General features: G+C 41.0%; 1 protein-coding gene across 2 annotated transcripts in view; it reads right to left on the bottom strand.

Annotated features, from left to right (window-relative positions):
* Positions 1-2,456: 2,456 nt before the first annotated feature.
* The window catches only part of PNPT1 (polyribonucleotide nucleotidyltransferase 1), a 47,462-nt gene continuing 27,204 nt past the window's right edge, over positions 2,457-22,714 (bottom strand). The window contains exons 20-28 of one of the 2 annotated variants that reach the window (XM_019549255.1): positions 22,365-22,436; positions 22,215-22,278; positions 15,897-15,980; positions 13,728-13,811; positions 11,482-11,588; positions 11,348-11,403; positions 9,573-9,651; positions 5,449-5,496; positions 2,457-3,303 (exon numbers count right to left, since the gene is read on the bottom strand). In XM_019549255.1, the coding sequence (XP_019404800.1) occupies positions 3,148-3,303; positions 5,449-5,496; positions 9,573-9,651; positions 11,348-11,403; positions 11,482-11,588; positions 13,728-13,811; positions 15,897-15,980; positions 22,215-22,278; positions 22,365-22,436 (750 nt within the window). In that variant the 3' untranslated portion in view covers positions 2,457-3,147. The remainder of the gene's footprint in view (positions 3,304-5,448; positions 5,497-9,572; positions 9,652-11,347; positions 11,404-11,481; positions 11,589-13,727; positions 13,812-15,896; positions 15,981-22,214; positions 22,279-22,364; positions 22,437-22,714) is intronic. The other variant, XM_019549256.1, reaches the window with a different exon arrangement.

Here is a 22,714-nt window from a genome sequence, read left to right as displayed (position 1 = left end):
ATATATACACATATACATATACGCAAGTTTCACTTTCCAATGTGACCAAACTTAATATAGATGTAATTGAACCAACTATGAAATATTACAATGCCAGCATCTTTTCTTGGACCATGCCCACACAGAGGCAGAATTAAGTGACTAACCGTAGACTAAAATTTCATTTTAAAAGTCCTAGCTACTCAAATGATCTGATCATCCTGCTTCAAAAGTGAATGCATAAAACCAGGATTTGATTTACGTCAGATAGCAAACAACAGCAAGACTGAAGTTACGAGGCAATGATGTGCCTCAAAAACCAAGATATGCATTATTTAAAAACAGACCTGTCTCCTGGCTTTCTCATCCACTATTAAAGAAAAAAGAGAAACATTTTCTGTGCTTATGAAAAATAACCTGTACTCTTGAGAAGAAGGTGGTGCAGAGGAGAGAGTTTCCAAAGGTAGTCCCATAAGAAAGTAAAACATCTGTTCAGCTTTTGATTGAGAGCAAATGTGAGATGAGCCTGTGATACCCAAATAATATTACTTGTTTTCTGTGACCTAAAATGTATTCACCTGTAATAACACAGTGTAATGCAGGAAGTTTAAAAAAAGATTTTCATTAGAAATACCACAATAAGGTAGAAAGCAGAAGACTATCAGGGTAAGATTTACAATTCAGCTTTACACTGTGAAATCAAAAGAAAAACAACTCAAAATCCAGTTGTTCCAGTCAATGCTTTCTTATTATTTACTCAGAGTAAAGTAGCAAAATAATTGTTGCTATACATTCACATTTCAACTCTTCCAAACACCAGTGTTTATTTTATATTAAGAGGTAAGTATTTCCCTATATACTGTTTCATTTCTTTTCTTTGGCAGCTTTAGAACCCATTTGCTTTTTAATAAAGAACTTGGTTTTCTCTTCTTAAATAGGATTTTCCAAATCCAGATCGGCATGAGAAGTATCTTAATTGTGAGAGTCTCCACACATCAATTTAGAAAAACGCTTCATCTTCTAAGTGTTTTTAAAACATCCTTTTGACTCTAAGAGATGTGATGGGATCATTGTGTACATAATCTAACAACGTTTTCAGAAACATGATTTTTGAAAATATTCCAGGTGTGCTCAACCTCTGGCCCACAAGCCAAATGGGGCCAACGGAGCCATCACATCTGGACCACGGGGTTCTGCATGGGCTGGGAAATTTGGTGGTGAGGGAGCAGTAGCCATTCATACAGCCACCCTCCCCACAGCCAAATTCTCAAACCCCAAGCCCTGCACACCCAGTAGGAGCTGGGCCATGCCCCCTTTCTCCCACGATGCCAGCCCATATCCCCCATATTCCCACCCCAGGGCTAAATTAAGCTACTCTCCCACCCCCACAGGGCCAAGATTCCCCCACCCCCTTCATGTGGCTATATGGTGGCTGCTGCACTGTGTTGGCCCTGGGTGCCAGACCGGAACCAGGCTTTGGCCTGTAGTTGGACCAGGCATTGCCCATCTGGCCCTCCAGGGAAAAAGGTTGAGCATCACTGGTTTAGTCAATTAAAAAGATGCTACTGCAATGTCCTAACATTCCTAATTTCTTATTTTATTCTGGGTTTATAAGCATTTATGGTATTCTCATTTTAAATACCACAAATGACAGTATTTCTATTTGAAATGGTGATTCATGAAACAGAGATTAATGTTACTCACACTGAATAAAGTGTTTTCACATTTCCTGCAGATTTTTTCCTAATGTCTTTCATCTTGGTGTTGTGTACTGTAGCTGCATTTTGACTCAGAATTATATTTTGGTAGCCATGGTGTAAAACGAAGTGTCACATTTCAAAAACCAAAGGTTGAGGAGTTCATTTTTTCCTTTGTACAGGACTGTCAAAATGGAGGGTTTCTTACTTTTAACTTTACAAATTACACTGGAATACTTTTCAAGAACTAAATTGGCTATTTTAAAGAACTACATAGACCTGCTCTCCAGCCAATGCAACAGATGGCTCTTTGATTCTCATTACTGCTGTTCTGGAACTTAGACAATATTTTGAAGCTTTACATTACTGCTGAAATTGGATGCCTCCTCTTTGTAAACATTAGCTAATTTACCATCATCTATACTATAGAGTCTAGCACAGGGGTGGGCAATTATTTTGGGCAGAGGGCCACTTACTGAGTTTTGGCAAGCCATTGAGGACCACATGACAGGCATCCCAGGGCAGATAAATATTAATTTTCTAAATTTTTTTAGGGGCCCCACGGACTGGATATAATGGCCTGGCGGGCTGCATTCAGCCCCCGGGCCGCATTTTGCCCACCCCTGGTTTAACACATTACTTTACGTGAAGCCGAATTCTTTTAATTAATTACTGTGATGTTTTCCTGGAAAAAAAGAAAGGGTGTCTTTAAAACACCATGTTTTTTTTACAGAACCAGCTGTAAAAAAAAAAGTCAACCTCCAATATATTTCCTAAAAATGCATTTGAATGGAATTTATTTTTGCATTTTTTAAAGATAAGCTTGTAGGTCCTCCAATTTAGAGTTAGATTCTAAGCCAATGACAATATTGCAAGTTTTTACTGCTACTTAATTTTCTTATTTGCCAATGTCTGCATGATTTCTCCACATTTTATAGCCACTCATTTTACTATTGTTGACTTACGAAAATATACACATGATCTTTTTTCTGCAAATGCTTAAAATTAAACCTAGCGTACAGCCAAATGCATGTTAAAACTCTAAAATTATTTTTAAAAAGTTTTAGAATTAACTTTTAAAAAAGCAGCAATCTTTACAACAATGCTTTAAGAATAGACTTTATAATTCCTCTGTGGCATTTCAAATGAACTTTAAAAAACAATAAGTCTTTTTTTGAATGTTCAGATATACTGAACTATTTAGAACGCCCAAAACTGTTATTTTTACTTTTCAATTTTACTTTTTTGTTGGAAACATAACATGGGAAAAGAAAATAGACACCTACTCTGAATGGTTAAATGTCAACTGGCATCAAATGGCATTTTTACAAAAACTAAAATATGACTGTACAATGTACAAACCTGTGGGGGACAAGGTTTTCATTCACACAACAGCTGTCTATTCTGTTTATTTTTCAGAGAAGAACAGTATACTGAAATATCCATAACTGTTTCAAGACTTTGCTAGTCATTAGGATGATGAGCTAGAGGACAGTGGACTTGTACCACTCATTACAATACTGTTTTTGTCAGTTAGGGTTTTCACCACAGGTGTTGCTGGGAACTGAAGTACTTTGTGCGAAAGTCTCATTCTGCCATCACTTGGATCACGTCCAAAATATTTTACCTGTTAAGAAGAATTGAAACGGATTTTAGACTGTGGTAAGATTATATTAAATGTCAGTGTAAGAATTAATTGACATTAAAGAAATATAAGGTTGAATATGAAAAGGCAAGCAAAATCATGTATATTTTGTTTAAACACATTGATTTGGTGCTCATTTCTTCTCCCACTGAAACCCATGTATTTCAAGAATGCTGGATCAGGACTTTCACAAGGATAGAAAGCTTTCAAATAGGGTAAATTACAGTCTTTCCTATTAGATAACTACCACATTTATTCAAATATGAGTTCCCTCCTCTCCTCCAGTCTGCATGGGGGAAAAATTCCTTATCTTACAACTGCATATCACAAAGCTTCTTTAGATGCACTGTCTATCCTTAAACTGCTGCCAGAAGCAGCACATATTCAGTAATGGAAATCAACTATGAAGGTGATTAAAAGTTAGCCAATGCTGAGCTTGACTATAAAAAACACAGGATCCATCTTGGAAACACATACCGATTCTTTTATTTTTTGCCAATTCAGTTCCAAATTCTACTGACTGAGCAGAGCTCAACTGTTCAAGTATGTGTAATGGGGACCTACAAGAGGGCTAGGTTAGTGCAGCCCACCTGAATATGATATATAGTAGTGCGCGTTACACTCAGTCCCCCTCAGTGCTGAGCTTTTTCAAGTTATGGTGAGCCACTACATCAGCTGAGTTGTGCCTTTCTTTCCCATTTCCAATGATTCCTGTTTCTTCACCAGTATTATATATCTGTCAAACATCACCAAACAGGGTCCCAAACAGTTCACCCAGAATCCCTGTCTTCCTCTCTCTCTGCCAGGTGCAGATTATTAGTGTGGTTCCATCCTCCATGAGGTGAAGCCAGACCAGGCTCCCTTGTACCTTGTCTGCATGTAACTTTTTAGAGGATCCCAGGACTCACAACAAGAACATCCAGTTTCAGTCATAAGTGGGGCTAATTAACACATGAATCCTTTGTGTGGGGCATGTACTGGAAGTATAGGTTTCCCACATTTTATGCTGTACATGTGTTCCTGGAAAATAGCACACAACTTGAATTCACATAAAGGGAACCCACTTTACAATGTAACAAATAGGGATATGTTCCAAGACCTCAACTATACTGACCCCCAGGCCCATTTCTACCACTTTTACAAGACAATTTTGATTAAGACAGTACACACAAGCACAGGGCACTATCGCAATGGGAATGGCAACTACAGAAACACGTCACAGACAATGAGCGAGGAGCACAGATCCGCACAGGAGACTATATTTTGGTGTGCATCACTCCCACAATGCACTGCACGAAGCAGCTGACTGCAGGCTTCCACCACACCAATTGCAAAAGACTGAATTTACCTCGCATATAACGAATTTTTGGTATAAAAAGGCTCATAGAATAAGAGCAAATGCACATATACATAGCCTGCATAAAGTGGGGGAAACCTGTATACACACACACACTGAACTGTGCTGGGCTATGGGGTCACCATGACTTGAAATGGTGTTGATTCTGCTGGGTCCCAGCCCAAGAAACTATGTGGTAAATCATGAGCCTTTTGGTTTTGGATTAATATTATGCACAGTCTGTATTCTATACAAAAAGGTACAAAAGTTTTGCTTAAAAGTATGTTTGTGACGTACCTGTCCTACAATTTGTATCAGTTAATTCATCCTTTAGTGTTTTAAAATTTGCTCCTCATGTTTATGGGCTCAGGGGGAGCGCTGTCTGACAAAAGGGGGAGGGGCAGGGGAAGGGTCTACAGGGGGAAGCTGGAGGGGCAAGGGGGCAACCTAATCCCCCCTAGTTTATTTTCCCTGCTGTAGCAGTGGAAAGGGGGCACATTCAAGGCAAACCTCCAAGAATTAGATTCTATACCTTGAAAGTTATAACAAATATATACATTTTCAATATATGGAATCTATTTATGGGGAGAGAGTATTCTCATAAATCAGGGCCATCTTATATTTGAGGAAATATGGTATATTGTCTTTCTCCAAACAAAAACAAGGATGACATGCAAATTACATCATACAAGAAAAATGATATACATGTTATACTTTCAGCTACTGAGAACGATATACACCAGTAGTTTGTGAACACTTTCAAGGTAATAAGTATGTAAATAAATAAATACCTTAATTTCCTGGCCAACCTGTAATCCTAGAGCACTGGGATGGTTAATCTAGGATACAATATTTAAAAAATTAAAATTTTCTCTCAAACTCAGAAAAGAATACAAATTAGTAACAGCTCATGCTTAAAAAAAAAATCCTACCCAATATGAAATTAGTAGGCCACATACTTTCCAATTAGGATGAAGTATTTACAATGTTCAAAATAAACTGGATTCAGCAGTGTGTCTTACAACAAGCTAATGGGTAAACAGCAGAAGTTAATTACCACAAAACCAGAAGCTATGGAGGCAATATTTTTTCAGCCAGTCCCAGTGGGGCTCTATATCAGAATAACATGTGAGAATTTTGCCCTGAATATGGAAATACCCTGCTAGTCTATTAGGGATATTCAACATGACACAAAACTATCTTCTTTCTCAAAACATTGCCTCCCTTCTGGCTGGTTTTTGATGACGGAATACAGCAATGTTCAATAAATAAGCAACCACACAGCTCAGAGCAGGATCAAAATGTAAGCAAAAAATATTTTTTCATGACAACAAATACAGGAGGTATGTTTCTCTGCCAGGTGGGACTGATACTGACCTACTATCCACTGACCCCAGGAACAAGCTTATTAATTGAGAAGAAAACTACTTCTGTCATACACCGTACCTGTAATTTACCTGACTTAAACGTTACAGGGCTATGTTTTCCTATATTTAATTGTAATATATTCACCTTTATATAATGTAAAATTCTTTAATTTATGACATTGTTTTTGTTAAAACTCCTTTGCCAATCTAGCTTCACTTCTTTAATACTGATACACATCTTTTCCCAAATGACTGACCCACATCTCATTTGTTCTTTTTTTCCCATTACTTTGCTTTTCATTTCCCTTATATCACATCCTCTAGCTACTCATTTCTAGTCTTTTTTCTTCTACACCCAGTCTCTAATCACTTCTAACTTCTCAGTAATCACTTCTTCACTTGCCCATTCTTTCCAGTCACATCTGGGCTTGGAAAGGCCACCAGAGCCACTGAAGGGAGTGCTAAAACCTGCAGGCCAAAGGCCTGTACGAGTGATGGGGAAGGTGATTTAGTGGCTACGGAAAATATGTGGAGAGACTGTCTTCTTGCCTATTGCATGCCTGTCCTCAAAGGTGAGTGTATTGGGATGCTTTTGCATGCTTTCCAAAGACTGTAGCTAGTGCCTTATTTTTTTCTGATTAGCTGCTAGCTAACTTCTCAAACCATTCCCTTTTCTTCACATACAAGTGCTTTACTTTTTAGCTTGCTAGAAGAAAGAGCACTATAACTGCTCCTCAACCAGATTTCTAGCTGCTTCACTAAGGGTGATTTGACTGTATTACTTCCATATTCAAGCCCTTCTCAAATCCTCTTTCCAATGCTTGCTTCTGTCCCTCATCTGAGCTGTCAGCCAACAGCAGAGTGAAACTGATCTGATCCCTGATCCTATTATACTTGCATACAATGCTTGCAGCAGCTGCTGCAAAAAGTGACAAGCTTTGTTTAACTTTTACTATGATGTACCTAGCAAGATCTTCAAGCTAGCTATGGAAGTACTGGAATTGGCTGCCTGGTAATGTAAACATGATAGTAAATTCATTTCCACCAACTTCATATCTGGAAAGAGCTCTCAGATTCCAGAAGAAACAAAACTTTTTTCAATTGAACAAACAGTTACATTCCAAATAAGTTGGTAATTTTCTGGATAAGTACTCTTTTTTCATCACGGGTGAAAAATCTTTTTTGAAGAGACTTGGATCACACACCATATGAATACTCCCTCCCCACCCTAAATCAGTCTTCCAAAAGTGCGGTAATGTGTCTTGGGTGGGAAGGCCAATTTCTGCAATGGAACTGAAGCATAGCGATGCTGAAATAGCCAATGGAGCCGTCCTCCTCTCTCAGGTGAAGGGAGAGGTCATATGGATTAGTTTTAACCCTTTCACAGCTTCTGATGAATTTGCAGTAGCTCTTGGCTGTGGCAGTGAGAGAATTTAAATTGTAGCTTTTGGATGGGCAACGAGAGTCAGGATTCAGCCATAACTCTGGAATTTTCTCTGTCCAGAAACAAGGTACACGGGCTTTTTGGGAGTATGTGGGAAAATACGTTACTAGTATACCAACACAATATTGCAATAATTTTACTCAGTCAACAAATCTCTTTCAAAGAAGTTTTTCCACATGGCAAGTACTACAAATGTTAATCTACAGAAGCTTCTTTACAGATGAACCCATTCTCCTCTTTGTTAATTTTATTTTAAAAACCCAAATGACACCTATACATGAGCAGGGAGGTTGTTCCAATGCACAGTAATTACCATTTTCCAGAAGCCTCCCATGTCTCGTGTATAAGCACCACAGTACTTAAAAATGATGGTAGTGCTTTATCTAAAGCTTGTTTGGCAAGCTTTAGATAATGCACCCCTGCTGCCATTTTTAAGCATGGGGACACTAATACATGAGACACTCTAGGTCTCCCCTCCCCACCCCCCACTCTAAGAGCATGTGTATAGAGGCCGCTAATGTCTCATAGTAAAATTATGTGCCAGCGGAACCAAGTAGGAGTTCAAGTTTAAATCTGTGATAATAATCTGAGATATGAATGTTCAGTGTTTTTGGCCAAGTTGCAGAATTTTTGTTTTTTAATTAACCACAGCAATAGTCTAAAAATTGTAGCCAGAGAATGGTATGAATAATTCTATCACCAGTGGAAATATATTGCTCCGGCCCTTCAGAATGCAAGTGCAAAAACATTGCACAATCTTGCACTGAAGGATGAAGAAAGAGCGGGACAGGGTCATTTGGCCACACTAACTGAATAGGGAGATGCCATGTGTAGGGGTCTACCAAAACTGAGGAGGCAGCCGGCCAACTTTTCGGCCAAATCCTGGGGCTAGCTGCCATTTTTGTGGGCTGAGTGAGACAGGGTCCCTCCCATGCCTCTGGTTGGCTGAGGGGTCCTGGCAGTTTCGCTCCTCCCTGCAGATTGCCATGTGGCCTGGAACTGCAGCTTGATTACCCCCAATTAAGCCCGAGGAAACCCTTAATCCATGTGCTTTTAAGTGTGGATTAATGTCTTCTCTATGTTTAATCAGGGTAATTAACCTGTGGTTTTGGGCCATCCTCAAGCAGCGGGCTCTACCATTTTGGCAGGCTTGCTGCAAAAAAACCCCAACCAAACCACTTACCGGCAAGCAGAGAAAAGGGCAGGAAGCCCTGCAAGTATTGAAGCATGGGAGAAGAGAAGGGTGGAGGGTGAGGACGGGGCTGCTTGCAGCAGGAGGTGCAGAGGCTGCAGGCAGCTATACAGTGGGTCCTAGGTTGGTTGTGGCAGGCAGCCGGGAGGCTGCATCAAAGTCCACAGAGCTCCAGCCTGGTTGCATGTGCACAATGAGCTGAGCCAGGGCTCTGTGGATCCCAGGGCAGCCTCTCAGCTGCCTGACAGCCAGCCCTGAACAACCATGGCACAACTGCCTGCAGCCTCTGTGCCTCCTGCCACAAGCAGTCCCCACCCCACGCTCCAAGACTGCAGGGCTTTCTGCACTTTCCTCTACCTGCCGGTACATTACTGGAGGGGGAGGGGTGGTTTGCAGTGAATTTGCAAAAATCATGGAGTCCACTGTTCTTCATGTTTTCTGTGAAAATTGCGCAACTGTGAATTTGGTAGGTCCCTAGCCATATGTGGTAAAAAAAGTAACAAGAGGTGGCTGGGCCTGTTCCATTTCTACATTTGTGTTGGGGGCAGAAGGGCATACAGAACCATGAAGACCACTCTTGACCAAAAGGATCTGATCTTGTGTGCATAAGCACCAAAACTGGGATCCAGATTAACAAAATCTGTATCCTCTTGCAAACTTAGTTTCTTCACCCTGTGGTTTTTATGGTAGCTCTGGACACTAAATAAAAGAAGACAGAGGGAAAGGAAAAGTATTACCAATCACTGATAGCTATAAAAGTGAAAACACAGTATCTCAGTTTGAAACTATGGACATACCTGACTATACAGGCTATATCCCAGTGACAATTCAAAATGTTGTTGCTTAGAAACAAAACAAAACAAAAAACCCTTTGTCTCCATATTTTTCAAGTAGCTTGACAATATTTATTACCTTTCTTTGATCAAGTTGTGTATTATGTAGTAGTACTGGAGTCATGTTTGGATACAGTTTTACCATCACTCCAATATCCCTGCATAATAAAAAGTGGTTATTTCAGAATAATTGACCTAGAATGGTTTAAAAAAGCATGCACACATTATCTGGAAATGCAAGCATTATTCTCAGTAAAAAATTAAGAGTATGCATCATTCCAAGATTATTTTTTAAATTAGTATGCATCGTTGTGCAGAAGTAACAGAAAGCCAATTTGACCATATCTGAGACACCAACCTCAATTAAATACATAAAACAGATACAACAAAGCATAAAGAAAAAAGGATTAATATTTTCATGAAAAACAATATCAACAATGGGGCAAATGCCAATCCCTATAATAAATTTCTACAAAAGTCTCAGGCCCCTGGCAGACATTATGTTTGTTATGCATTATATGGAAGTATGTATTTATTTGATTTCTATATTGCCCTCCTTGAAAAGGCTCAGACAGTTTAAAATAAACAATCATAAAAACAGATGAAATAACAAAACATTAAGAAAATAACCAATTTCCAAAGGATTTCTGTGCTTAACTTCTTTGTTGGAAGAAACTATTTGCAATCATTTTAACATGTGGCCAAACTGGCATGTTACAACTTGTCAAGTTGATACTTACATATAACATGCAATACACTATCATCTGCCATGGGCCTTGGAGGCAATATTCCTGTCCTGCTGTGCCGTTCTAGCATTTTGCTATTTTCTTGGAAAGGAAGAAGTGTCTAGTTTTGTAAGTGCCCTCCCTTATAACAGAGTCTGCTCCTCTCTCTACTGTATCCCACCAATCTGCATATGTCAACTGGTAATAAGTTACTCTCTTCAAGCAGGAATACTTGGCGGGCCTGATCACTAGTAAACAGGAGTTCTCTTCTAGCAGTATCAAGGAGTTTTATGGAAATTTAGACATCAAGGCTGCCTGCAGACATTAAAAAAAAAACAACAACAAACAAGACAAAGACAAACAAAACTGGCGCCTTACCTTAAACTTAGCGTGCTCCCACATCGAGCACAGCATGTCTAGAAGAGGCAGCGCATTAGCTGAACCTGGCTCACCAATGTCTGTATAGATCGGGTACTTTAGTGGGGCTTTTCTGGCGCTTCTTTCTAGCAGCTGATTGACTCAGCTCTAGATAAAAGTGCCAAAAAGCCCCGCTGAAGCACATAATTTATACAGATGCTGTGCAGCTCTTTGCTGTGGCAGTGAGCGAATTTAAATTGTAGCTTTTGGATGAGCAATAATAGTCAGGATTCAGCCATGACTCTGGAATTTTCTTTATGTAACGCACTGCTGCTTTCAGTAAAGTGTGTGGATTTTTTTGTTTTGTTTTCTTTAATGTCTGCAACCAGCCCAAATGTTCTAAAGCTGACTTCCAATGGCTGGGGGCTGCAACACAACGGCACAAGCTGTAGGACCCTCTTCTACCGCACCACACCTCATCCTCATCTCCACTGCTGCAGTCTCTCTGGGCTGCTGGTTTCCCCAAGCTTGCAGGCTGCATCATGCTGTACTGTACTGTCACCTGGTGCAGGGACAGGAAACGGAAGCTAGAGAAGGGAGGGGGAGCCTGGAGACCCTGGCTGCTGCTGCAACCAGCGTGATGGAGGGATCAGCAACTGGATGGGAACCCAGGGGCCTCTTCTGAGCCACATACACCCAACACCAGTTGGACTGTTCTGTCTTAAAGAATGAAATGAATCTGAAAACCAACTTAAGAAGATAACTTTCTTACCTAATTTCAACTATTGTGGCTGCATAGACAGCTCCAAATTCCAAATGAACCTCCTGCTGTAGAAAAAAAAATGTTGTGAGACACAGGCTCTTAAGATATATGGCCAAAACTAAATAAGGAAAGTCTGTCCTTACATCATCTTGGCAGATAGCACTGATAAACTCTCGTGCTTCATCCATAGCATTAGGTGTTGGAGCAAACACAGAATAGGTCTCTTCATCCAACTGACTTAAAGTTATACCTTTGAAATAGAATGCACATGGAATTAAACACTGATGACAAACATCAAGTTAATAAGTACTCTACAGCTAACCGAGCAAGGAAGAAGTTCATTCCAGTGCAAAACTACATTTAAGTTGACTTACAGGTGTGTTACTTATATTCATTATACCAAATACTTCTTTTTGGATTCTGTCCTGGACATCATATGGAAGCGTGCATGGAAAAAGTGTTGCAGCCTATGCTTGCCAAACAAGCACCCTGCCGTGGAGCATTAGTGGGGCTTTTCAAGCATTTTTCATTTGCCCAAACTTGAGATAATTCTAATTTCAAAAGATTATTTATTTTACAAAAATTTAAGTCTTTATAGCAGTAACTTCAAAGATACATTCAGGAAAATTGAAGGTTTGTGACAAGTTTATTTTAGCCCCATGAAAATTAAGTCTTTTGAAGCAACAATTCTTAAGTTTGTACACTTCCCCAAGCAACTGGTCCAAATGATGGCTTCTTCTGTAACAGTGTTCAGACTAATAGTGTCTAAACATCAGCAACCAAAAAAGAAGCTGGCTCTCAGAACAGAAGACAAGGTAGCTAAGAATGTTAAACTGTCTCAAGGCTAAAGAAGCTGAAACAGTGTATTTACTTGATATGCCATAAACATTAAATCAGGCTAGAGTCAAAACAAGTAATTTTTAACTGCTGTTTGCTAACAAATAGTGAATGAGTACAGGAGCTTCCCAGTATTTAGCAATAAAAAAGTGTATTTACTTGTGAAGATTATAGGAAATTATATTTAAAAAATATTTGATCTTATAGCATAGCACTGGATTTGCTGTTAATGTTAAACACTTTTTTTCTTTAAAGGTGGACTATTTTAAGCTCCATAAGACGCACATGATATTTTGAATCATCTTAAAAATTACTAGGTCTCAGGGGTGCACTACGTGGTTCAAATTTGGGGTCATTTGAGCAAGGAGTTCCATGAAATACAGTCCCTGCTAAAAACATTTTACAATTTAAACTATGGCTCCAAAAGTTCTCCAAATTATTTTAGTCGCTGGGCATTTAACTCAGCTGGAACACTACAGGCCCCTTTGGAAAAGTAACACTGAAAAAATAATTAATGGTAAAGGTTTGGAATTCCAGGCCCAAGTGAGCTAGAACAACCACATGAGGAGCACTCATGCAGCAAGCCTAAGGCAGCACTGAAACAAGATGTTTTCCAGGTTTTGATAGGATGCTATCAAAATAACTAAGGGGCTCAAGGACACCTGCTGTGGCCAATGAGCCTGAGCTGTATCCATGCACCAAATTCAAACTTTGGGCACAAACTATTTTTACAACATAAACATAAAATCTGACTCCTTTAGAAGTCACTTTAGCAAACCACACTCTCTACCACTACTCTGAAGTTACAGATAACATAAGAAAATTCTGGGTATAAGAGCATGTGAGCATTGTAGGAAAAGGTTCAAAGCCATTTTCTCAAATCTAAGTAATAATCTAGCAACCAGGAACTACATGTGTCTATGCTCAAACACATCTAAACCACCCCGAACTAGCTAAACATTACTTCCAACCATAAGGATTTCCTCTGAGACATCACCTTCCCTTATCCCTCAGTACTGTCAACCTTGGGGCCATTGTTATTAATGTAAAGGCACACACAACTATCCTCATTGAAAGAAAACAGACTTAGGCCGCTCTGCAGGCACAGACTTGGAAACTCTGTGCTGAAATGAGGCACACCTAATCCTCCAAAGTACACGTGTACCTGTCATCCCAGGAGCTAGTCTAACAAACTACTCCAGCTTCTCCCTCTGCTATTCTGTGCATGTACATCTATCACAGTTGAGGCAATTGCCAAGAAGTGCTGGAAATTAGATCTAAAGCACTACACAAAAAACAGCATGTTCTCAAAAGTTCCTTATGTCTACTTGTTACTGTACCTCTGCCCTAACAAACCTTTATCCAGGAGCAATTGCCAACTCCAAGATAAAGGTTTTAGAAGGAGTGAAGGCACCAGTAAGACTTTTATGCAGTTAGCAGTCCTGCGTGCTATAGTGATAGATGAAGTAACACACCATAAAGTAAAATGTTTCTAAGTGAAAGGAAACTAATTACATATTTATGCAACTGCTACAGAAAATGAGCATCTTACCAGTTTCAGCCTGCAGCTTTTTTAAATTATAACCACCTGGGCCAACAAATCTTGGTCTTTTTGACACCGGGACGTGAACAGTTTCTGAAAAAGAGCATTTTAGGCAAGCTGAAATACAAAGCATATATATTTGTGTAGTATTTTTAAGATCAGGTCACACTAACTTCTCTTGTAATTTTTGTGGGATGCTGTGTAAGTATTTCCTAAACATGTTGATATAAAATCATTTCTCAAGAATGGAAATTTAAACAACAAAGATGAACAGCATCTTGGTCAGTACAGTTCTCTTTATTTATTTATGGGATGGAATGTATATGCTGTCTTTCCCAAAATGGCTTGGAGTGGCTTGCAATAAAAGAAAAAAATAATTATAAAAACAGAATGAAATGTTAAAATAAGAATAAACAACATACCAGACACACACACACACGTACACAATTTGCACTAAGCTCACAGGAATATAGGAAAATAGGGCTGCAAGGGACCTCATAAGATCATAAGGGTGCCTATACATGAGCAGCAAGGCTGCTCCAACTGGAATTACAGCATGTTGGGGCAGACTTGATTAATCAAGACTTCTGGAGCATGTTAATTAGTAATTACTGTGCTCCAGCAGCCTCCATAGTCTTGAGTATCAGCGGCGCTGTGCTTAAAAATGGCAGCAGGGGCACTTTACCCAAAGTTTTTTTGATGAACTTTATCTAAAGTGCCTCCCCCTGCCATTTTTAAGTGCAGGGATACTGCTCCACGAGATGGTCTGGGTGCTTTAATTAGAGCAGTGTCCCCCCTTCCCCTCTGATCATGTGCATGAACACCCATAGTCCAGCCCCCTGCTCAAGGCAGGAACATCTCCAATTAAACCACCCTGGTCACATGTCTGTTTAACCTGCTCCAAAGATGGAGATTTCAAAATGTGTCTAGGCTGCTGGTTACAATGCTTGATCACCCTCATAGCCAGAAGATTTGTCTTAATCTCCAACCTAAATTACAGCTGCTGCAAGTTTGAGGTCATTGCTCCTAGTCTTGTTCCCTACAGCCACAGAGAAAAACCCATCTCCATCCTCTTCAAATACCTGAAGGGTGATTATAGAGACTCTTACCAAATCCCCCCATAGCCTTCTCTTCTCCAGACTAAACAACCCTAGTTCTTTCAGCCTTTCCTCCTGAGTCTTGCTGCCCAACATGGCATTGTCCACAAATTTCCTTAGCATACGCTCAATTTCAATGTCCAAATCATTAATGAAAACATGAAACAATACTGGACCTGGGACCAACACCAGGGGAACCCCATTTGATACCTCCTCCCAATTAGACAGTGAATCATGGATGATTACATGTTGAGTACCATGATTTAAACAGTTATATACCAACCTTACAGGACCTTCAAACTAGTCTGTATTTCCTTAGCTTTTAATAATGCTGAGAAAGACTACGTCAAAAACCTTGGTAAAGTCCGGTATATTGCATCCAATCCTCTGCCCCGCATCCCTCAGCCTGCCACCTTATTGTAGAAGGAAAACAGGTTGGACAGACATAATTTGCTTTTGGCGAATCCATCCGGACTGTTCTTGGTCGCCTTGTTCTCCTCTACATGCTTTACAATTAGTTCCCTGAGGACCTTTTCCATGATCTTTCTATGTATCAAGGTCACGTTGACTGGTCTGTAACTTCCCAGATCCTCTTCCTCCTTTTTCTTAAAGATGAGCACTATATATTTGTCCTTTTACAGCCATCTGGGACCTCACCTGACCTCCACAAGTACTCAAAAGAGTATCTTCATTGGAGCTAATGGTTCCAAAATTACCTTCAACACCCTAAGGTACATCCCATTTGTCCCTGACAACTTGAAAGCAGCTAACTTCTCCAGAAAAATCTGTTCTTCTGTTACTCTAGCCTGTTTGTCTCCTTCCCTATATTCACTGCCAAATGCTCTAACTTATACTGATTTGGTGGGAGCTTTAAAAAGAATGAGTTGAATGAGACAGCATATTCCTACCCTAAGGGCATACCTATAATACTTAACATTTAAAAGTTTCAGAACCTCTGGAAGACACACCCAGCAAAAACACGTACATACCTGAAAATCATTAGAAGAAATGACTAAACAGAGCAGATTTCAAAATATCATTTTAAAAGATAGCATATATGTCTGGTTACATGCAATATTACCTACAACTGGTCCATTTTGTTTTCTTGTTGGCCTGGGTTTTGCAATTGTTTCGTTCATAATTTTCAAGATTTCTCTCTTTGCAACTGTGGGGGAAAAAATAGTCCTAGATTTAAACTGGATTTAAACTTGTTTACTGTAGGGCTGTCAATGAATCACTGTAAATGTGCATGGTTAATATGTTAACTGGTCCTTCCGGTAATTTTTTTAACGTGTTAATTGCGCATGTGGTTTTGGAGTGCATGGCCAGGCTACCCTCTGCTGTCATCACTGATGCTTCCGGGTTGGCCAGTGGGGCAGCAGTGACAGTGCAGAGGGCTGCAGGGCAGCCTGGGTACAGGCTCTGGGCTGCTGCATCTGGTGAGGAGGGCACAGGTACAGGCACACACAATGCTGCCCAGTGGCTTGTAGAGCAGCACCCAGCAGGTAAGTCTATGGAGGGGCAGGGGGACAGATTGAGGCCCCCATAGTGAAGGAGTAATTGGGGCAGGGGCTGGGGTGAATGGGACCCCAGGGTCAGGGCAGTTCATGGGATAGAACCATGGGAGGTCCATCTAGGGGCATGGGGGTTGCGGCTCCCTGCCACTGTGCACACTTTGGGGGAGGCATGGGGGCATGTGCCCCACAGATTTATGCATGGGAAAGAGGTAGGCTGCCCGCTACAGGCTGGGTCACTGCACCCTGCTGCCTTAGCCCAGGGAGCTGCTCAACACCATATTGTACCTTCCACTGCTGGGTGGGTAAGGGACATGCAGCATGGCCAGCCCATGGCACCTAGGGCAAAGGCAGCAGGGCACAGAGCCCCAGCCAGCAACCCACCTCTGCCCCATGCACACATCTGGGGGGACATATGCCCCCCATGTCTCCCCTTGGGGTGTGCACAGCAACGGGGAGCCACACCTCCCCAGTGCCCCTGGAAAAGCATCCTGTGGCTCCATCCCCTACCCAGCCCAGGAACCCCATTCACCCCAGCCTCTGCCTCACTCCACCCCCTGCCCCTTCCTCTGCATAGACTCACCTACTGGGCGCTGCTCTATACGCCGCCGGGTCACATCCCTGTAGGGTTACCATATTTCCAGTTTCACAAAGGGAGAGAGAAAGAGAGAGAGAGAAAAAATGTGTGAGTGTGAGTGTGTCAGGGGGTTATATAATTGCAGGGGGCAGGGCAGTGATATGACCATGCCCTGCCCCTCACTCCAAAGCCTTAGCCCCACCCACCTCGCTGCACCTCACTCCTGACCCACAGTACCCCGCATCCTGCCAGGGCATGCAAGGACCCCCCTCCCTGGGCTCCAAACCCTACATACAGACCCAAAGCCCCCACACCTTCACAAGTTTGTATGACAAGTTTTTTTTCCTATATCTATAACAGATTACTGCGTTTCTATAAAACCTCCTCATAAAAAGTCATCTTAATCTTCCAGTGCAACTCAGATTTAACCAACCTAAACACTATTTTATATGTAAATATAAATAAATATAAACATACTATCATTTCTAGCCATCTGACTCCCACCCCCCTAAGTGAACACAGTGCTATTTACAGCTTGGAACAGCCTTCCACATAAGTCCACAGTGAATTTCAAACTTTTGGATCAGTAGAACAAGATACTTTATCCATTTTGCTATTATGCTTTAGGGCTGAATAAGAGATAATAACGGGGAAGAAGGAGGAGAGAGGGCAGAGGGATAGATGGAATTGTAGAATCCCATTTTAGCTTTGCTGATGCATCATTTCATTTTAGTCCAACCCACTGCTCAAGTCCAAAACAAAAGTAGTGATGTTGACTTTATGATGGGCAAGGGGATTGAAGGATATGTTATGTCACGGCGGCACAACCTTTTCAGTAGGCACGCCACAACGTATAGCCCACACTCTTTCCGAAGTCACTTGGATTCCCTTCCTCTGCCTAATTTGTTGCTCTGCTTTCTGTTCCTTGCCCTGTGCTCCCTCCTTTATTTGCTGCTTTGTTCCTTGTCCTATCTGTTGCTATGTTACCTAGTCCCTCTCCAATCTGCCACATGCCATACAGTGAAACTGCCTGTGCCATAAGCGGCTGCATACTGTGGGTTGGCCTCTTTTGGGCTATGTGATGGGCAGAGCCAGCAGTAGTCACCCTTTCCTTTTCCTTTCCCAGGATTCCACTGGATGCAAGCATGAAGCATGGCGTTACTCAGATGATAGCTAAATACCTGTTCTTGGATCTCATCCCAACTGGCTGAATATTGCTATCTACTACACCTCTGGAGTAGCCAAAGCTACTCTAATCAGAGAAACTATAATAAAAATGCTTAGCTCTCAGTACAATTTCAACTGAATGAGGACATGGGGGGGAAAAGCACAGTCCTATTTCATTCAGAAATAATTTTTTGTTTTGGGTGCTGCAATGTTAATTCAGTAGCTGAAATAATTTACAGAGCTTATTTCCTGATAGGAGGCCCTGGTGCTCATGGGGGACTTCAATCAGCCTGACATCTACTGGGAGAGCAATACAACAGTGCACAGGCAATCTGGGAAATTTTTTTGAGAGTGCTGGGGACAACTTCCTGGTGCAAGTGTTGGAGAGACCAACTAGGGGGCACTTTCTTCTTAATCTGCTGCTCACAAACAAGTTAAGAATTGGTGGGGAATGTAGCAGTGGATGGCAACTTGAGCAGCAACGAACACAAAATAATTGAGTTCAAGATCCCGAGGAAAGGAAGGAAGAACAGCGGCGGAGTACAGACCCTGGGCTTCAGAAAAGCAGACTTCGACTCACTCAGGAAACTCATGGACAGGATCCCCGGGGAAGCCAGTCTGATGGGGAGAGGAATTCAGGAGAGCTGGCTGTACTTTAAAGAAATCTTACTGAGGGTGCAGGAACAAACCATCCCAATGCGCAGGAAAACTAGCAAGTATGGCAGAAGATCAGCTTGGCTTAGCAAGAAACAATTTAGTACGCTAAATTACAAAAAGGAAGCTTGGACAAACAACTAGGGAGGAGTATAAGAGCATTCCTGGGGCAGGCAGGATGAAATCAGAAAGGCCAAAGCCCAACGGGAGTTGCTGCTAGCAAGAGGCAGCAGCAAGAAGGGTTTCTACAAGTATGTCAGCTACAACAGGAGGATCAGAGAAAGTGTGGGTCCTCTTACTGAATGGGGGAGGCAACCTATTGACAGGATGCAGAAAAAGAGCTGAAATACTCCATGCCTTTTTCACCTCAGTCTCCACAGACAAGGTCAGCTCCCAGACTACTGCACCTGCAGCAAAGTTTAGTGAGGAGCTAAACAGCCAGTAGTGGCAAAAGAACAGACTAGGGACTATTTAGAAAAGCTGGACGTGTACAAGTCCATGGGGCTGGATGGGATGCACCCAAGGGTGCTGAGGGAGTTGGCCAATGTGATTGCAAAGCCACTTGGCGTCACCTTTAAAACTTGTGGCAGTTGGGAGGGGTCCCGGATGATTGGAAAAGGGCAAATATACTGCCAGTATTAAAGAAAGGGAAGGAGGTGAATTTGGGGAGCTACAAACTGATCAGCTTAACCACAGTTACTGGAAAATCATGGAGTAGGTCCTCAAGGAATCCATTTCTAAGTGCTTGGCGGAAAAGGTGTTTGGAACAGTTAGCATGGATTTACCAAGGCCAAGTCATGCCTGACCAACCTGACTGCCTTTTATGATGAGATGACTGACTCTGTGGATGCAGGGAAAGCAGTGGATGTGATACAGACCTTGCCTTTAGCAAGGCTTTTGATAGTCTCCCACCGCATTCTTGCAAGCGAGCTGAGGAAGTATCGGTTGGGTGAATGGACTGTAAAGTGGATAAAAAACTGGCTGGATCACTGGCCTTAAGGGGTAGTAATCGATGGCTTAATTCTAACTGGCAGCCGGTATCAAGTGGAATGGCACAGGGATCAGTCCTCAGGCTGGTTTTGTTCAATATTTTCATCAGTGACCTGGAAGATGGGATGGAATGCACCATGACACCAAGCTGGAGTGAGTAGCAGATGTGCTGGAAGGTAGGGCTAGGACTCAGAGAGACCTTGACAAATCGGAGGATTGGACCAAAGAAGTTCCATGAGGTTCAATAAAAGAAGTGCCCCAAGGACTGCTAGAGGCTGGAGACTGACTGGCTGACCAGCAGATCTGCAGAAAAGGACCTGAGGGTTACAGTGGACAGGTAAGTCGAATATGAGGCAACACTGTTTGTTGCAAAGAAAGCTAACAGCATACTGGGCTGCATTAGTAGAAGGGCTGCCAGCAGATTGAGGAAAGTGATTATTCCCCTCAATTCAGCACTGATGAGGCCACATCTGGAGTACCATGTTCAGTTTTGCATGCCCCGCTACAGAAACGACGTGGACAAACTGGAAAGAGATCAGTGGTGGGCAATGAAAATGATTACGGGGCTGGGGCACATGACTTCTCAGGAGAGGCTGAAGGAACTGGGTTTATTTAGTCTGGAAAAAGAGAAGACTAAGGGAGTGGAAGGGGGATTTAATAGCAGCCTTCAACTACCTGAAGGGTAGTTTCAAAACAGATGGAATTCAGCTGTTCTCACTGGTGGCAGATAACAGAACAAGGAGCAATCGTCTCAAGTTGCAGTAAGGGAAATTTAGGTTAGATATTAGGGAAAAACTCCCTCTCATTAGGAGGGTAGTAAAACATGGGAACAGGTTACCCCAAGAGGCTGTACAGTCCCCATCCTCAGAGGTTTTTAAGACCTAGTTAGACAAAGACTTGGCTGGGATGATCTAGTTGGGGGTGGTCCTGCTTTGAGCAGGGGGTTGGACTAGATGACCTCCCCTAAGGTCCCTTCCAACCCTAATTTTCTATGATTCTATTTGTAACTGGCAAGCAAGAGAAAGTTTTTAAACCCTTACAAAACAATTCTTTCAGAAAGCTTCTTTAAAAAAACCCCAATTGTTCCAGAGGACTTTTCCATACAAATACTAATAAACATTAACCTTGACTTTGGTTACCTCATTTTGTTCAAATTTGAGAACTAACCGCAAAATAAAAATCTTATTTGATCCCAATGTAAGCCTGAGAAGATTTTTTTCTCCACTGAAAGCATTATTTTTCCATACAATAGACAACTGATAAACCTTTTCTTCTCCAAAAAGAAGCCATCATACCCCTGGCTGTTCAAAGCAATTTTGTTATTAACAATCAACAACTCCTTTTGACTGTAACTTTAGAAAAATCACTATAGAATTCCTGTATGTAACTTAAAAAGTTTCCTTGAAAATTGTCTTCTTCCCAAATAAGGCATTCCTATTACTAATGCAGAAAGGTTCCTTTTTGTATTCTGCAGCATTTATTGCTCCATTTTTAATATATTTTCCCTTCACTTATACAGAACCCATGCATATTTTGTAATTGTTTTCTTTAATGTTTACACAATAATCAATTAAGTTTTGATATTTCTTTAGGCTGATTTCCATTTTTCCAGAATAGTGTCAGTTTTCATTCTGTTCCTATTTTCTCCTTAAAAATTAGTATTTTCTTCTTGATGCTTTAGCAAATACTTTGGTATTATGTGGAGACCAGGGCTTTCTGGGTGGGTTTTTTCTACAATTAGTATCTCTATCCTTGTTGATATATCCTATAGCTTCTTAATCATTATATCAAATCAAGTGTAAGTCACAAATAAGCCAAAATTGGAATACCGTATCTGCCAGTTATTAGAATCTCACTTAAAAGAATCAACCATATATTAGAATCAAATTCTAAAACCAAATGCCAAAAGCACTGTACTATTTGCTTTTTCTACAACTTGCAAGCATGTTTTTATAGAATCAAAATCTTAAACATAATCTATGCATGTAAGATGTAAGCATAACCTTTAAAAGGTTTTGCCTTCTTTGCCATATATTGCTTTTTGGGGTAAGCATGAAAACATAACTGAGACACCCAAATAAAATTGTCATAAGTCGTAACATCAAAGTTGCTCCACAGAAGATTTTTCTCCATTTGTGCTCTGGCACTCACTGTCCTAGATAGATTTAGTAACTCTTGTTTAAAATTACATTTTTCATTTCTTTTTGTTGTTTGTTTACCATTGCTCCTATGCTCATAGACAGATTGTTTTTCTAGTCCAAAGTCATTTTTCAGTTTTGAGAGAAGAGGAAAAATTATGTTCATATTACAAATCATTTTAGATTAGGAAAAGAACTGTACTTTTTTGACCTCGCAATCTTAAATGCACCTTGCAAATGTTTCATCAAACATTTCTCCAGTCTTACAATTACTTTAAATCTAGGAAGATTAGTTTTAGATAGGAAAAAATGAAGAATTACCCTTTGAACACAAACACTGACTACAAATATGGATTTACCTGTGGCCTGCTGGATGGCTTCCATTACAATTTTTAGTGGTATCCCAGGTAGTTTTACATCAGCCTAATGTGAAAAAAGTTAAAGTGAGAACAATGCAAGAGGCAAGTGATGTTTTGTACATTTTAAAAGGATTTAATAAATTATGATACCTGCAGAGCAGTTATTCCTTTATTAGTACCAGCCATTTTGAAATCCATATCGCCATAGTAATCTTCAATTCCCTATAAAAGTATACAGAAACAAATGGTTCAAAACCCCCCCACCAAATCAAAGCCACCTTTAATATTCCAGTAAAAGGCATCATTCTAATACAATAAAGGGCTAAGTCTGTCTATTTGTGTGTCTGTTCATAACACTTTTGGTCAACTGTGCATGTGCTGCCAAGAAGGCAGGCAGCAATTGGCTGTGTGGGCCTGGGCAGAAAGAAGGCAGAAGTGGGTGTACATGCACCCAACAGTTGGCAGGGAGGGGGAGGCAGTGGGGACAAAGGGGAATGGAG

The sequence above is a fragment of the Crocodylus porosus genome, unplaced genomic scaffold (genome assembly GCF_001723895.1).
Source record: "Crocodylus porosus isolate Cpor-Errol unplaced genomic scaffold, CroPor_comp1, whole genome shotgun sequence".
NCBI lineage: Eukaryota > Metazoa > Chordata > Crocodylia > Crocodylidae > Crocodylus > Crocodylus porosus.
The sequence above is the reverse complement of the archived record's forward strand: the minus strand, read 5'-3'. Positions and strand labels throughout refer to the sequence as shown.